The following is a 15,898-nucleotide window of genomic DNA, read 5'->3' as shown; positions in this document are numbered from 1 at the left end:
ATTTATATTCTATCCACATCTTATAAATTAACAACATTAACCATAAATGCTTTTTCTTCAATTTCAGGTATATGTCAACATGGAAGAGCGAGAATGGTGGCTACCCAATCAGCCTGTAGATCTAGAGGTTGTTGCAGAACCTTCGTCTTTGGTTTGTCTGCTTGGAGGAAGGTCGGAAATGAGCGGGGATATAAGATTCGACCCCAGGATAAGGTGAGATCAAATTGTATGAAATCTAGAGTACATTACCCACTCTTGGTGAAACTTGGTTGGTTATACTGTTCTGCGCATTTAGACACTATGTGTGGTTTTTATGTCTGTAAATTCCATCTACCAACTGACTCATGAGGCACAAAAGGAACTTATATGGACAGTGCCCTGTCAACGTTATCTTATAATTTCTTTCGTCTAACAGTTTACTGTTGATTAATTTCTATGTGAGATTCAGTTAGTTAGCTGTGATGACTGAACGATGAGTGATGAATTATAAGTTTAAGTACTCATTGACCCAATCTGTAACGATGATTAACAATGCTGGTATAATCATCACAAAAAAGAAGGCCTACAAGAAACAACATGTATCTCGGAAATAAAGCGTTTGCGAGCCCATGAGATTTCATAAGATTTTTTCTCCAATTCTGTGGTTATTCCGTTCATTCTTCCACATCTTGTAGAACAAAATTGTGCGAGAATATATCAGAAACGCACAGTTTTCATGGTTATATTTTATTATTCTATGTTGGTACTCCGAACTTTCCGCCGCGGCTTTATCTGTCAATTCATCAATTTGCCTTAAAGAAATCAGTTCTGCCAACCAACATTTTTCAATGCAAAAATCACTAAATTATATTTATGAAAATATTTCATTAATTTCAATGAAAATGCAATGAATTAGAGAAAATAATGTATAATACTCGTACAGAAGGCTCATTCTACCACTCGTTCATTCCAAAACTCGCCACTTCGTGGCTCGTTTTTGAATTTTGAACTCGTGGAAGAATACCAATGCCTTCTGCACTTGTATTATAAATAACTATTTTATTATCCAAAGAATCTCTCATTTTCCTTTGTACTTTCAATTTAAAAACATCCAGGACATCCCAAGAAATAATGGTATAAACACTGAAAAATCGATCATATAATTGCAATCACTGTTTGCTCTGACGAATCTTTCGCTTAGTCCAAATTGCTATCCCGGTTTTAATGGTTCCAACCCTATAAATGAAAGATATTGATGATGTTATTCACCATCCCGCTAAATTGGACAGAGTTCCCAACCTACCCGAAGAATCCTCTGAAGTGGTATCGGATATAATTTTCCAGGTCCTCTACACACTCCCCGCCTTTAGTCGCCTAACAATGTCATTTCCACCCCAATGTATGGGCTGGAAAACTCTGCGGATATCCGAGTGTGCGTCTGCTATGGGATGGAAACAAGTTTGTTTTCTGCGGTCTCAGTTTCTTCGCCTTCTCCGATAATGAGATTTTGATGGTGCCGATGGATTTCAAGGGGTGCCGAGGGGTGGTTGAGGGGTATTGTTACGACGTCTACGCGTAATGTGTCGGATTTCGCCCAATGTTGGTGGGAGGGGGGGTCTTCAGAGTGAGGTAGGGGGAAATATTGACGTTTGGCGAAGAGATAGCGATTGGAGAAAATTTGAAAATTTATTCAAGTTGTCTGAGCACTGGAATGATTTTGCAGAAACGAATTGAATATCTGTTTTCATTACATACCGAGAATGCGGATTAGCAATTGAATATTATTGAGGGGAATTTTGAGGTTTCTATTTGACTACAATACTGACAAATCCACTTCTCAAGTAACCACGAAATTCTATTTCCTCTGATATATGTATGTGATTAATAATAATGTGGAAAGACTAACAAGGAGATTGTGCATAAAGCAAAGAAAAAGAAGGAGGACATACCCTCAAGGAGAAGTGCTAAGAGTCGTGTTTCGGGCCTTCGGCCCTCATCAGTAGGGTGAAAAAGTATTAAGACGAGCAACACTTGAAGGAGGAGTCAACAACAGAAGCCAGCCGTTGATTTGTAACCTATGGGTTTTCGGACAACAACCAACATCACCACGTGGGAAGCTATAGCTACCTGCGTGACATCTGAGTCCAGGAACAATAATAATGTAGGGAGGCTAACGAGGGGATTGGTCATAAAACAAGGAAGAAGTGCTAACAGGATGTAACGCAGGTAGCTATAGCCTCCCACGTGGTGATGTTGGTTGTTGCCCGAAAACCCATAGGTTACAAATCAACGGCTGGCTTCTGTTGTTGACTCCGTTTGTTTGTTGCTTCCTTCAAGTTTTGCTCATCTTAACACTTTTTGACCGTACTGATGAGGTCCGAAAGCCCGAAACCTGTGTCTATGGTTAGCACTTCTCCTTGAGGGTGTGTCCTAATTTTTTTCAATTATGTGATCTCTCATAAAGAAAATGTTGATCGTTTCCCTAATTTCAAAATATATTATCTGAAATGGACTAATTAAACTTTTTTCGCTAGTGAGGACCATGAAGAGGACGCTGAGTCTGGAGAGATGGACTTCTTGGAAGCCGGGGTGTCCTTCTTCCAGAGACAGTGCATCAAGAGAGGCGATTCCGGTTTGTCTGCAGTTTCTTACAGGCAAAGGGGCTCTGGTGCTGGGCCTTCGAACCGTCGAAGACCTCCAGAAAGTCTAGTTGGAGGAACTGCTTACGATCAGCTCTGGCTATGGAAATGTTTCAATTATTCGTGAGTAGCTGTTTTGACCATTGTATGATGATAGATATTGAGCAATTTATTTTATCGACCATCAGATCAATATCTTAAACAAGAAAGAGAAACTATTTTTCTCTGATAAATGAAGGTCCATACTTAAAGCGAACAGAATCAATAAATAGAAATTAATATTGACGTTTATGCTTTCACAAGGATTCTTCAGAATAAGAATCAAATAATAGTACAATTTCAATCATAAGAATATTATCGAATCAATATTGCATCATAATATATAATATAATATATATTCATCGTCAAAGTTTACATATACATAAACATACATATGAGGGACTAATGAATATTCAAAAAATGGAGAAAACCAAGTAAAATGGTTTTCTGTGAGTAAAATCATACTCAGGAACTTTCACTCTTGGACATCAACAAAATATTGGAGAAATATTTCTCAGAGAGAACTAGAATAATTATGGAAAGCATAACCCATAAAACATTCCAACTGCATTTCATTTCCCGATAAAATAAATCATAGATTGAATCTTACTTTATTCACAGTTCTTGTCCTTAAGATTTCCGGCGTTTTTCATAAAATTTTTCATTACCTTGCAATCTTGTGAATGATCTGAATTTAATTTGATTCCATTATACCAAACTAAAAAGCTCATAAAAAAATACATGCATAAAGATTTTATCGGTCTATTACTCAGAAAAAACAGAAATAATAGAAGGGAACACCAACACTTTTTACCTTTCTGTAGTATAGGAAAATCCAACTGCAAGAGAGAGTTTTGAGACAAGGTGGAAACCGAGAAATACCCATATGAAATCTTTCAGAGATAAATCACTTCGAAAAATACCTTCAGAACTTCAATACTAAAAGATACAAAATTTATCTGGATCTCAATAAGACCATGCAACACCTCCTCACTGTCTTCTGTACATGGCACTGCTTCTCAATAAGCACTTAATGAGAATAAAGTTATTAGAAACTGAAGATAGCAGATTCTGTGGGTATGAGGAAGAAACTCCTGATCATCTGCTCTCAAATGCTCAAAACTATTGCTAGTGACAGCAAAAAAATTCTTTGGACTTGTAGGAGTAAGGTTGTAACCTCCTTGAAGGCATCCCAGAAGTTTATTGAAACTTTGGAACCGGCAGCCAATCTGTAGATAGTGTAGTGATGAGGACAGTGGTGATGAGGGTACAATAGACCTTAAGGTCCCAGTTCAATGTAACCCATTACATAATTGGTTGGACTCTCCTCTGTGAGACCTCTAAGAAACTTAGAACTTGTACGTGTTTGATGAACAGGTTGTGTTCTATGTAGGTTTTGTTATATCGAAAGTTTGAAAGGTTTCCGTAAGCAAAAAATGTATTTCTAGTCCTGGGGTTAGAACTTCTGTCTTTTGACTAAGGATTCTCACCACTAAATCAAGCTGCGTGTACCCTTCTCCTTCTCTTATTAACGGTTTTATATAAAAACTTATATAAAAACTACCGTTCGAATATTTCTTCAGATATTCTCAAAATTGAAATCATAAGGACCCTCCCCCCCCTTTTAACCTCCCAACCCCCTTCGAATTGACCTCCCGCCACCCCCAAAACTTAGCAACGTTACCCAAGCGAGATGTTGCAACGTTTCGAAACTTAATGACCCACATTTCACTCGGACTTTTCCAATCAGATTTTTCCGTGAATTTCCGCACAGGTCGGCACTTTCCGCGAGCTCATTAACCCTGTTTTCCTGGCAGGGACATTGCCGGCTCTTTTACACGCGATCTTTCGAGCGTGAATATCGAGGCCCGGGGATGTCCTTTAATTACCATCTCTCGAAACCGGGACAGTTTTCCAAGTTTTTCACCGAATTTTCCGGCGTGGAAAGTTAGGGAAAATCGGTTGTGGAGCGGTTCAGATTGGAGTGGGGGTAGTAGATTGCTGCTTTGTACTGATGATGCACTTAGAATTGTACCATATTGCTCTGTATACAGGGTGTCTCATCCTCCGATCAAAAATATTGGAGGGATGTTCAATTGATTTTTTTTTCTCCTTCTAAACGGAGAAAAATCCTTTCGAAGACATATAACTTGAAAGGGATTCAATTTACTTCAAAATTATTAAATTTCGTTCAAATCTTAGAAGTTTTAACTACTACTCTCAACTTATAATGGGAATTTCAATTAAGTGCATCCCAAACTGAGAACTTTACGTGTTCAATATTTCTGATTTCTGAGTTAACATAAAATATACTCCTTTCTTTGTTCGATAATTAATAAGGTTAAATGAGTTTACACGATGAAGGCAATCTGATGTGAATGTCAGAATTAGGATATAATTGTGCCAAAACTTTCACTATCTGCTATTTCTTTCTAATTTAATACTTTTTTGTTTAGCAATACAATTCCAACTGACAGAATATCAAAACTAACCAACCTAAAGAAGAATATATGATCCGAAACTGTACAAACTGAGTAAACGCCTAATAAATTGAATAACTTTTGATTAATTTTTTTTTTTTTGTATCAATATTTTGTCATTTGGAATTATAGTCCTTCAAAAAAAGTCCTAATAAAAGAGATATCAGTTAGTTAAGGTTTTGGCACAATGATCATTATTTCGATATTTATATTAGATCATCAGCATTCATCAAGTACATTCATTAGACCTCTAATTATAATAATTCGAAGTAATCATATATTGATGAGGCTCAAAATCGACCAAAAAATATAATTCAATCCTCTGAAATTGTTATTTGAATTGTAAATGTTGATTTGCATATCCATTTCGAAGAAGAGTAAAAGGCAAGATAAATCACCTGTTGAGATTGCTATCTCTGTAAATCTTTCTAGAGAGAAACTTCCCTTTCAGTTAGTCTACAACGTTCTCAAACGCAAGTTATTTTCTAACTAATCTCATCAGTCTCATTAGAAGATGAGGTAAAATTGTATTAAAACTACGAAAATTTCGGAGCGTACATCTGTTTTTATGTCAATTCAGTTATTCAATTTACTCAGATAGTTTAGTTTTGGATAATTTATATTTCTTCTGGTTAATATTGATTTTGACAATTTGAGTTGTATTTCTAAGCAAAAAAGTATATATCAGTTGATGAAAGTTTTGGCTAAATGATGTCATAGAGTTGTTATATTTTCTCCATAAGATGCATCATTTTTAGATAAAATCAGGTTCTAAAACTTATCATCATCAAAATGTTGTCTCGCAGTTGTAAAACAATTAGGTAAGACGGAATGTTTAAAATTTACCTTTAAAATTCCTAGTTTGAGAAGCACCTGATTGAAATTAAAATCCACAAAGTTACAAGTGGAAGGAACAACTTGGCTCTGCCTCGTTATAAACATTTCATCCACACCCGTTTCTGCGGGCGCCACATGCTCTCTTCATATCTCCCCAATCAGATGTCTACAATCTACAAAATTAACTCGTTACCACACGTTGTTATGATAGGATGAAATGACCCAAATGTTGCTCCGGGCGCTTGTTCGCTTTCAAACTTGCTGGAATAGTTTGAGGTTCTTGGCCTTACTCGACCCTGAAATACCCTAGTTACACCAAAACAAACAATTATTATTTATTATTATTTGAATGTATTTCCGAGATGATCAATCCATGACTGCATTGATGAAAGCATTTGGTGAAATGGAAGGGAATTCGTTGTATTCATCAACAATATGAATCAGAGATTGTTGAGAAATTCAAGGTGTTTTCGGTTTTTCCACTCATCTTAATCTCACCCTTGACCTTGTCCTTACAAGTTTTTTCTGTACTATCTCTTAAATCAATCTACTCACTATTTATGGTATTGCAGAACAAAATAAATAATAATGTTGTTCCATTGTTGTTCCATTTCAGAGCCCTGATGAAGACTTTGAAAAAAAGTCGAAACTAGTTGGCCTTTTTTACAGAAAGTTGGTTTTGTGAATAAATCCCTGACCAAGAAACCTGTTAAAGATCACCGAAAATGAATAAATGAATCCAAGTTTGTTCAAAGTTTCATTTACTCAAAACCAACTGTGTTTCGGATATTTCGATCAGCTCTCAATCGGTGATTTCGGACTGAGGTTTAGCCTAAAACACATGGAGTTTCTCTCCATACCCAGGACGGTTAGGACCCTGAGGAATGAGAATAACCCAAAATTGCACTGCCTCCAACTGTTCCATGTCAGGATAGGGATATGTAAGCTACAACAGACAGTGGGATACAACCATGGCAACCCTTTTGAGACCATAAAGACGAGGCTCCTTGCCTTGGATGTTACCTTCTTCACATGAAGAGACCACTTCAAATCAGGAGTGGTAGTTTATCCTGAGTCCTCATGAGACTGATTTGTAGCTATCTGATGTCCACCGAGAAAGTAGTGATGCTTCGGGTTCTGCTAGCCAATATGTCACTGTCACAGTAACTTCCTAGCGTTATGTTACATGTTTGGAAGCTTTCTTAGAACCTGAATTGAAAAAAATTGCTGAGAATACATCTGGTTCCAGGAGAAACAGATGTTCCCAGGGAGACTGGTCTCAATGAGAGGGGACGTGGGTTGACAGCCCGTTCACCAGATATATGAGGTCTCCAAACATCGTCCACACACCCTGCCAGAACTCAAGCAGCGAATAACCGAAGAAATCCGGGCCATACCTGCCGAAAAGCAGTCAAAAACTTTCAAAATCGACTACATCAGTGTGTCGCTGCTGACGGCCGCCATCTTTGTGATATCGTTTCCCAAACTTGAGCAAAAAAACTATATATCCTACTGCTCCTAATAAAAAAAACCGTTTTCCTCTAACTTTCACCATTTCTTTTAAATATCCCTTTGAAACTCGTCAGTCGGCTCTGCCGCACCCTTTAGATCGAATAAATGTTCCACGTACACCACTAACAAGAATATCCATCCCAGCGTCCCACCCCCAACAATCGCATCAATCTGATAACACCCCCTACCCCCAAGACCATCGTCCGAAACCCCCTCCCCAAGGGGAAAAGGACCCACGTAATCCGCAACAGCCAGATCGTGACAACCCACCCCGAAATTAACATTGCCTTCTCTCACGTGCCAAACCGGCCACCATCAGGATCGCAATTCCATTCTCCCCACCTCCCCCCCACCTCGGTCTCTCCGAATATAACCAGAATCCAGAGAGAGAGGCATTAATCTCTGTCGGTCGTTAGCGTGGGAAATTATTAACGACGGACGTCGCAGAAAGAGCGGGATTGTCATTCTGTGCCCGCGGACGCCTCGCTAGACCTCAGCCGAAGAGTTATGGACTGGCGCGGTTGCATAAATCGCGCCGAGAGAAGATGCCTCTCTCTGCCCCAGGCTGCTGCACGGGTTGATTTGGTTCTGGTGGGGATCGAGGATTCCGGGGGATGAAGGGTTTGGCAGTGGCAGGTGCGGTTATTGTTCGTTATCTGTTGATTTTTAGCTGACTTTTTTTGTTTGTTAGAACAACTAGTGGAAGGGATACTTATTCGGACCACAGTTGTAGCCCTCTAAGAAAAATGTGTGCTGTTGAGCCTTATTTGGTTCCGAAAAAAGTACCTTTCTGAGTGGGACTCGAACCCGCAACCTCCGAATCACTAGTCCGATGCTCTAACCAATCGATCCACCGAAGAAGCTGAAATTCCAAGCGCATAAAAGGGAATTGCTTTTCCCGGTATCAAATGTTAGTAGTATTCCTTACAAACTATGAAGTTCGTAAGGATTATGAAAAGTTAAGTGATGCCAACCATATTAGATTCCGAAGTACCTTTTGAAACGGCCCCCTCCATATGATATACCGATGGATCAAAATTATAAAGTGACACAGGTATTGGGGTATATGGGCCTAAAACGAGGATCTCTAGATCCTTGGGAAGTGATCCCTCTATCTTGCAAGCCGAGACACTAGCTGTGTTTACTTGCACCCAAGCGTGTCATAAAGGAAACCTCGAAGGGGCGTGTATTTATATCACTACAAACATCCAGGCCATGCTGAGATCCCAGGAATCATATAGCCAGGGGTCTTTACTGATATGGGAGTGCCGTAATACCATAAAGCAACTGGTCAGAGAGAAGAAAAACTAACTCTACTATGGGTACCGGGGCATTTTAGTATGAAAGGAAACGAAAAAGCCGATGAACTCGAGGCATCGAGGTTGACACTTGCTGGACCTGAGCCCTTCTTTGGGCTTGGAAAAGACCAATATATCCTGTGAACTTTTTGATGGAGTAATGACATCTAATACTTCCTGGACCGACCGCGTGAGAAAAATGATCAAGCCACATCTCAACACCAAGCATGCGGTCGACAAGAACAATGCGGAAATATTGGAGAGATCATTCTATGGACGAGGTACACGACAAGCTGAGAAAGACGGTGCCTCAAATTTTTACGTTCATTCACCGCCGATGGTGTGGTCAGGGGAGGACTATATCGCAGTAATCAAGCTGAGAACCAAATCGCTGCCCACGAGAGGGCTACCGTATGGCCCCCGTGAATCCAGGATGTGCAGAGCTGGTTGCGGTAAGGTGGAGTCCCTTTCCCATATGCTCCAGCAATGCCCACTTGGCCATACCAAGCGGATGAACAGGCACAATTTTGTAGTGAAGAGGATCGTCGATGCAGCTCGAAAGAAGGGATGGGAGGTTGTCGAGGAGCCTCACATCAGAGATACCAGAGGCAGGCTCAACAAGCCCGATATGGTCTGCACCAAAGGCGCGGAGGTGATAGTTGCAGACGTGGGGGTGTCATGGGAGGCCTCTAGATCGCTCTCTGAAACATATGATCTGAAGAGAGCGACATATGATCAGCCAGAGCTGTTGGAGGTGGTGGCGGCAAGGAATCCTGGTAGAAGCATCCGAGTTCTACCTTTCATCATCGGAGCGAGGGGGTTCTGGTGCCGAGAAAGCAGTGCCCTTCTACAAGCCCTCTCAATAGACACCACGCCAATTAGAAGGGACCTCGTGATGACAACTCTACGAGGAGGATGGTCCATCCACGAAGATGTCAGTCGCAGAGCGTGGGATTAGCATTTTATCTTTTGCTACCTCTGGCAAGATCCACAGAGCGTAATTGATCTTTTTTGCGTCTTGCATGTGTGTTCGTGTTCGGGATTATGGCCTTTTACGCTTTAAGTGTGTGAGAGTGAACGGTTGAGCGTCATCAAAGACAATTTTTGATTTTCTCTTATACCATTGTTCACTGCCTACATTCCTCTGTTACCTTGTGATATATACTTATATGTACCATTGAATTGTGTCCTATATACACTTACACTATTTGTAATTCACACTGTCTACTTGAATAAAGATCTTTAACAGCGGTCCAACAAATGGGATGAGACAATAGAAAAATCATCTGGAGAAACACTCCGGGTCTTGCTCAGGCGAAAAAATATATGGTGCTTTCACCGATCTATACCAGGAAACTGCTTCGAACGCTCCAAGTTTGTTTTCATTTTGAAGGTCCACCCGTAGATTAGATTAGATGAAATTAGATCCGACCACGCAATCATCTTCACCTAAAGAACTATTGTGCATCCCCGCGCTGTTCGCCAGTTCGGCAGTAATGTCTCAATGAACTTTATAACCTTTCTGAAAGCTACATTCATCACTTGTTTCGGCTTCAAAAACCATTGGCTTCTTGACAAGAGCGACATGTGTCCTCAGACGTTTTTCCCATGTTTTTCAGATGATACCTTACGGGACAATGTCCCGTGGGTGCGCACGTCAGTTTCCTCAGTTCCTGTTCACTGAGAGACCACTCGTAAAATCTCAAATCTCAATTATCCACCTCAGATCGAAGTCCGAGCAGTTCAATATACTCCTGAACGTTTGGAAGGTCTACCTGGCCTGCTTTATGCGGCTTTCAAATTCGATGTTGAACGTCCAGTTTTCAGACAATCAGGTCCCTACGTATTCAAATTTTGCTGTATTACCGACATTTTACCCAACACCTTCGAAAGCATCAAGGTTTCCTCTTATTACCTTGACGTTCATGATCATGTCCATTGATCTGCTAGCCTCCACTACACTCACTACAGTATTAACTTACTGTTGTAGCCCTTATCAGCAATCGAGTTGATGTCTTCGACGTTGTTGAACCAAACACCATTATCTTATTAATACCTATATCAGCACCATCAAGTGCATATCGAAATACTACCTCAGAGTAAAGGAGCTCTAATGAGTTCTCAGTTGGAGATATTGTTGAACAACTTCTCCTATGCAGACTGAAGCCAATAAAGGTTTTCGATGCATCAAATGTCTTCCTCCAGATTTTTGAGAATTTGCATGAGTTTGTGGCGATCTACTCGGACATCAGATATTCTATGGTAAATGATTGAAAGGTAGAAGAAGAGTGCTTTTTCTTCCTATATCGACATCCAATAATGTGAGATGCATATGTTCACTATCCAATAATAAAGAAGAACAAAAGCTTCGCTTCTTCTATGACTGTTCAGGAAAAAAATGATACGTAATATATCGCCTTCGTTGAGTTCTCCGCCAACTTTCCTCCCCATCGGATGGGAGAGTTCACCCACCCCCCTGTATCACCTCGGGAGCGGAGGAACCGTGAGAGATCTCCTCTTTCCCAATTGTTTCGACAAATCCGAGACGAAAGTTGACTCTGGCCCGCTTCAACATTAATTGGCTTTTCTCCGACGCTCCCGTTGAAGTTGATCCGGGGGGTTGTTTATTATTCGAAACTTCAGCCGAACATCCAATTAGCTATCGGGTTCGAACGTCTAGTAAACGACGTGATATCGGGCCAAACCACTTGTGAAGTTTCCGTAATGGAATTGGTCATGGAAACCGATTAACACTGTTGACGCGAGCGTCTGATATAACTTGAAGGTTCGTATGACGGCTGCTTGGTTGAGTCGGTGCTGAGTCTGTATTTTCTTTGAGGAGAGCTTGTCATCATGCGTTGTAAAAGGTTTGCAGATGGTAGGGCACTATCACATTCTCATTGGATTCATATAATCAAATATTTATTTATTTTTATTATTGATTTATTGCAAATTTACAATCTAATCAATTCTTATCATTTAAGGATTCTGAGGTGGGTTGATGATTATCTAATCTTCTTTGGAGCATATCCCATGCATGTTCTATGCAATTCAAATCTGGTGAGTGCGGAGGTATTGGTAAATGTGGAATACTAAGCTCCTCCCGCGCATTTCAACTATGGCTGCACGGTGCGGTCTACCGTTATCGTCTACAAATTGGAAAGTTTCACCAATAGCAGCGTGAAAATTTGGCACAACATCGTCAATGACATGCTTCCTATAGTGTAAGGCGGTCATTTTCCCAAGACAAATGTGTAGATCTGTGCGCCCGTTGAAACATATCCCGACCCATACCATAACACTATCTCCTCGGAATAAATGGACTTCTTGGACATAGCGACGATAACGGGATATGTGTGGTATTGTCCATACCCTTATTCTTCGAGAATCTGAAAATCGTCCATATCTGGATTCATCACTGGAAAGGACACTACGCTAATGATCGTTCCAATTGATATGTTGCCTTGCCCATTCCATTATTTGACGCTTATGGTCACGTATTAATGGAACTCCTCTTAATGGACTTCTAGAACCTAGATTCACCTCTCTCAAACGTCGTCTGATGGTTTCGATGGAATCTTGAACCCCATTTACATTTTGAAGAGTATTCCATAGCATTCTACACTTAGATGTAGGGTTTCTTCTCGCCGAAACGGTGATGAAGCAGGTGTTGTTTTTTCGTCGCCCACCAAGCCTCTTTCCAACACGGAACCTGTCTCCCTGAACCTATTCCAAAGTCGAGATATCACAATTTGGCTGACTTGGAGCCTTTCCGCTACAACAACCTGAGTTAGGCCACCCTATAGCATTCCGATAGCGCTATTAGCCTCAGCGTTTGTTAATTTACGTCTTGGCATTTTTCAGAAAACTCGTTTCAAATCGGAGCCATTGATAAACTGACTCCATTTCAAAATAAGAACATTCATGAAGCATAATATGCAAAGAACCAAAATTCAGAAAAAAGGCGACCAGATTGACAAAATGTCTCATACTGATTTTTATTGGATTGATTCAAGTTGTTATAGAGTTTTAAATGATTTTACAGCGATCTTTTCGAAGATTACATTCTTTTCAAAACGATTGAATACGATATTCCTAACTCTTGTGGAGCAATATAATTGTTATACCTTGGTTTGAGACAGTTACCATCTGGTCACGGATAACTGAGTTCGATCAACAAAGATCTTCTCGCTATATCCTTTTCTTGTATGAGTAAGATTGCAGAGTTCGTTGACGAGTGAGTTTTCGTGGTCGTATTTTGTGGAATGTTGTCTTATTATCTCAAAAACATATGGAAGATCATTATGGAGTGCTTGATTGGACACATACATTGGGGCATTTGCTATCATTCACAAGGTCTTGAATTGAAACGTCTGGAGGATTTTCATACTTGATGGCTTGCTGCATCTCCAGAGCTCTATTTCGTATGTCCAAATTGGTCTTAGTATGAATTTATAGATGAAGACTTTGTTTTCTATGGTTAAAGTTGATTTTCTATTCAATAGCCAGTATATTTGTTTCACTTTCAGGTTCAGTTGAGTTGTTTTGGCCTTGATATGTTCCCTCCAAGCTTATTTCTCGTCCATATGAAGCCCTAGATATTCAACTTCTGATTTTCTGGGCATAGAAATATGGTTAAGTAATACTTGAGGGAAAGTGTTCCTTCTTAGAGTGGAAGTAATGTGTTTAGACTTATTATTTTTACTTTCATTTCGATAATCACTTGTGAATCTAATTCAGGTGTAAGTGGAGTTTATTAGTTGCTGTTATTGAGTCGACATCTGATGACATTATAGCTCTATAATCTGCAAAGGTTGCTATCTGAGTTTTGTTGTGTATATCTACTGTAAATATAAGGTATGAAATGAGGGCCAAGAAACTACCCTTTGTGACTCCGACTTGAATATTGCGATAATCTGCATCTTCCACCCCGACTTGAAAATAGCTATCACTTGTAAGACTTCAAAAGTAAAAAAACAACATAGATACAGTCGGCAGTATGGAAGGCAACATCAGACGTCAGCAGAGTAGTACCTGACTGTCACAACTTTCCTCTGCACATAAAATAACTTGTCAATGAAAAACGAAAAGCTCATGAATAGACTAAATCATCGACTCCAAAACTTCAAGTATAAGCGCTGAAATCTGGCATATGACATGAAAAACCAAAGGCTAGGTTCTGAAGAAGTAGAACTATCTAATCGTACCATGAAACGTAGACAAATATTTTCAACCTTCTTCTTCTATTTTCAGATCCGAAATAGCCTCAACAGGACTCACAATCTCAGCACCTCAAGAAGCCGGCAAATGGTCTTTGTGGGCTCTATCAGTTTCCAGCGGTGGTGGTCTCAGGTTCTCTGCACCAGTACAACTGCAGGTTTATCGACCTCTGCAGGCTGAATTCACTTTACCTCCCAGCTTGAGAGTGAGGGAAACCTTGGAGGTGGACATCAAGATCGGAAACAACATCAATTCGTGCATGGATGTAAGTTTTAGTTTCTTTTTCATGACTCAATTTGTCTTTTGTAAACTCGGTGAGAAGGTGAGCAGCTTGAAGAGACTCCTTAATGCTCTTTTCAATGATATCAGGGAGCACGTATACGTTCATTCCTGAAAATGAAAGAAATTTCAATAATTCTAGAAACCCGTCGAGTTTGATTTCTGTGAAAAAAACTTGCAAAAGTTATGAAGGATGACACACATTGGATCTGAACCCTTCTGTGGGCTTGAAAAGGAAGACTACAAGAGGCAGTAATCCAATGAAGGAAGCTCAGGAAGAAATATGCCCGGACTTACTCAAGCAAAAAGATCCATGGAATTTTTTCTGTTCTTCACAAAGGAGTACGAGCAGCTACCAAAAGCTTAGCTTCAAGTTATTGTGGTACTGTTGATGAGGCAGTGTTGGTATAAGTCCTTTTCTCATGGGCTTGTAGGTAGATGAAATGTACAAACTCTACAAATCGGGCACAGAAACTGCTGAAAACATAATGTGCAAAGGTCCAGACTTTACTAGCTAGACAACCATACATCCGGGCGACTCAAAAGTGGTCACAGTTCTGCATATTTTCATTCTATCTTGTATAGTTTAGTGGATAACAAGAGATGTCACCAGATCCCCATATAATTGAAGGAGTGATCAGTGTTAAATATCACTGCTCTCGTACCTCCATTGTTCCATCAATCAATATCATAATGGTTATTAATATTCCCTATTCTGGTATCGAAAACCACTAGAACTTCTTCGTCAACCCGATACATCGAGGCCGGGTCTTTTCTAACCTAATCCTCGTGGGAATATCATCCGATCAACCCTTGGGAATCCGTGTGAAACTCCAGAATCAACACGGAACTGGCACAACAAGATTCGGTTACTGGCAAGTTGACGAATTAATATTGATCACACCCTCGTTGACAGTTTCATTCGATATAGATAAGTTAGTGAGAGCGTGGAAAATGAATTGGCTGTCGTTGGATTGGAAAATGAGCGTGATATATGTCCTCATTTAGATTCCATAACCCGTGAGAATTCCGTTGGAACGATGATGAATGTTTAACCGAACCGAACCGATGGTGGTGATATCGATTTTTGGTCGTCTGAGAATCGTTTTCGTTGGAAATCAATTCGGAAGATTAATAGTGTATTACTACTGTCCCCAAAATTCCGTATACAGGGTGGCCACTTTTTCAATGGGATTGTATTGGTAACTTTTAAACCATAAGAGTTAGAAGGTCGGTCAAATGGAGAAAAAGTTGCATTCATAGAAGCATTGTCAAGCAGTTCAAACAAATCGAGATTATCAGGGCCGGTTATTGAGATATCATAAGAAAAATAAATTCTGTCATTTTGATTTTTCTTTTTTTCCCACTTTATTTCAAATATTATCAAAAAATGTTACAGGAATTTTTTATTCGACAGTAAATTGTTCTCAATTTGACGTAATCAGATTTCGTATCCAACGTTTCGTGCTCTCTGGGCCACCCTCAACCTCATTTTTTTCAATACGGACCTGTATATTTTATGACACTTTTCGAAATAACTTTTAACGCTGAATTCAACGATAAATCATACAATGTCATTCAAAGTTGATTTCAGGTGATTTTGACCCTTATCCAA

The 15,898-nt window shown here is 39.8% G+C and overlaps 1 protein-coding gene across 2 annotated transcripts in view; it reads left to right on the top strand.

The window, feature by feature from the left end:
* LOC123674819 (C3 and PZP-like alpha-2-macroglobulin domain-containing protein 8) overlaps positions 1-15,898 on the top strand; it is a 223,738-nt gene that overhangs the window by 175,447 nt on the left and 32,393 nt on the right. For both annotated transcript variants that reach the window (XM_045609922.1, XM_045609912.1), the window contains exons 11-13: positions 68-213; positions 2,514-2,741; positions 14,038-14,269. In XM_045609922.1, coding sequence (XP_045465878.1) covers positions 68-213; positions 2,514-2,741; positions 14,038-14,269 — 606 coding nt within the window. The remainder of the gene's footprint in view (positions 1-67; positions 214-2,513; positions 2,742-14,037; positions 14,270-15,898) is intronic.

Source organism: Harmonia axyridis, chromosome 1 (assembly GCF_914767665.1).
Source record: "Harmonia axyridis chromosome 1, icHarAxyr1.1, whole genome shotgun sequence".
In the NCBI taxonomy this organism is placed as follows: domain Eukaryota; kingdom Metazoa; phylum Arthropoda; class Insecta; order Coleoptera; family Coccinellidae; genus Harmonia; species Harmonia axyridis.
Note: the sequence above shows the minus strand (reverse complement) of the source record. Positions and strands in the feature narration are given on the sequence as shown.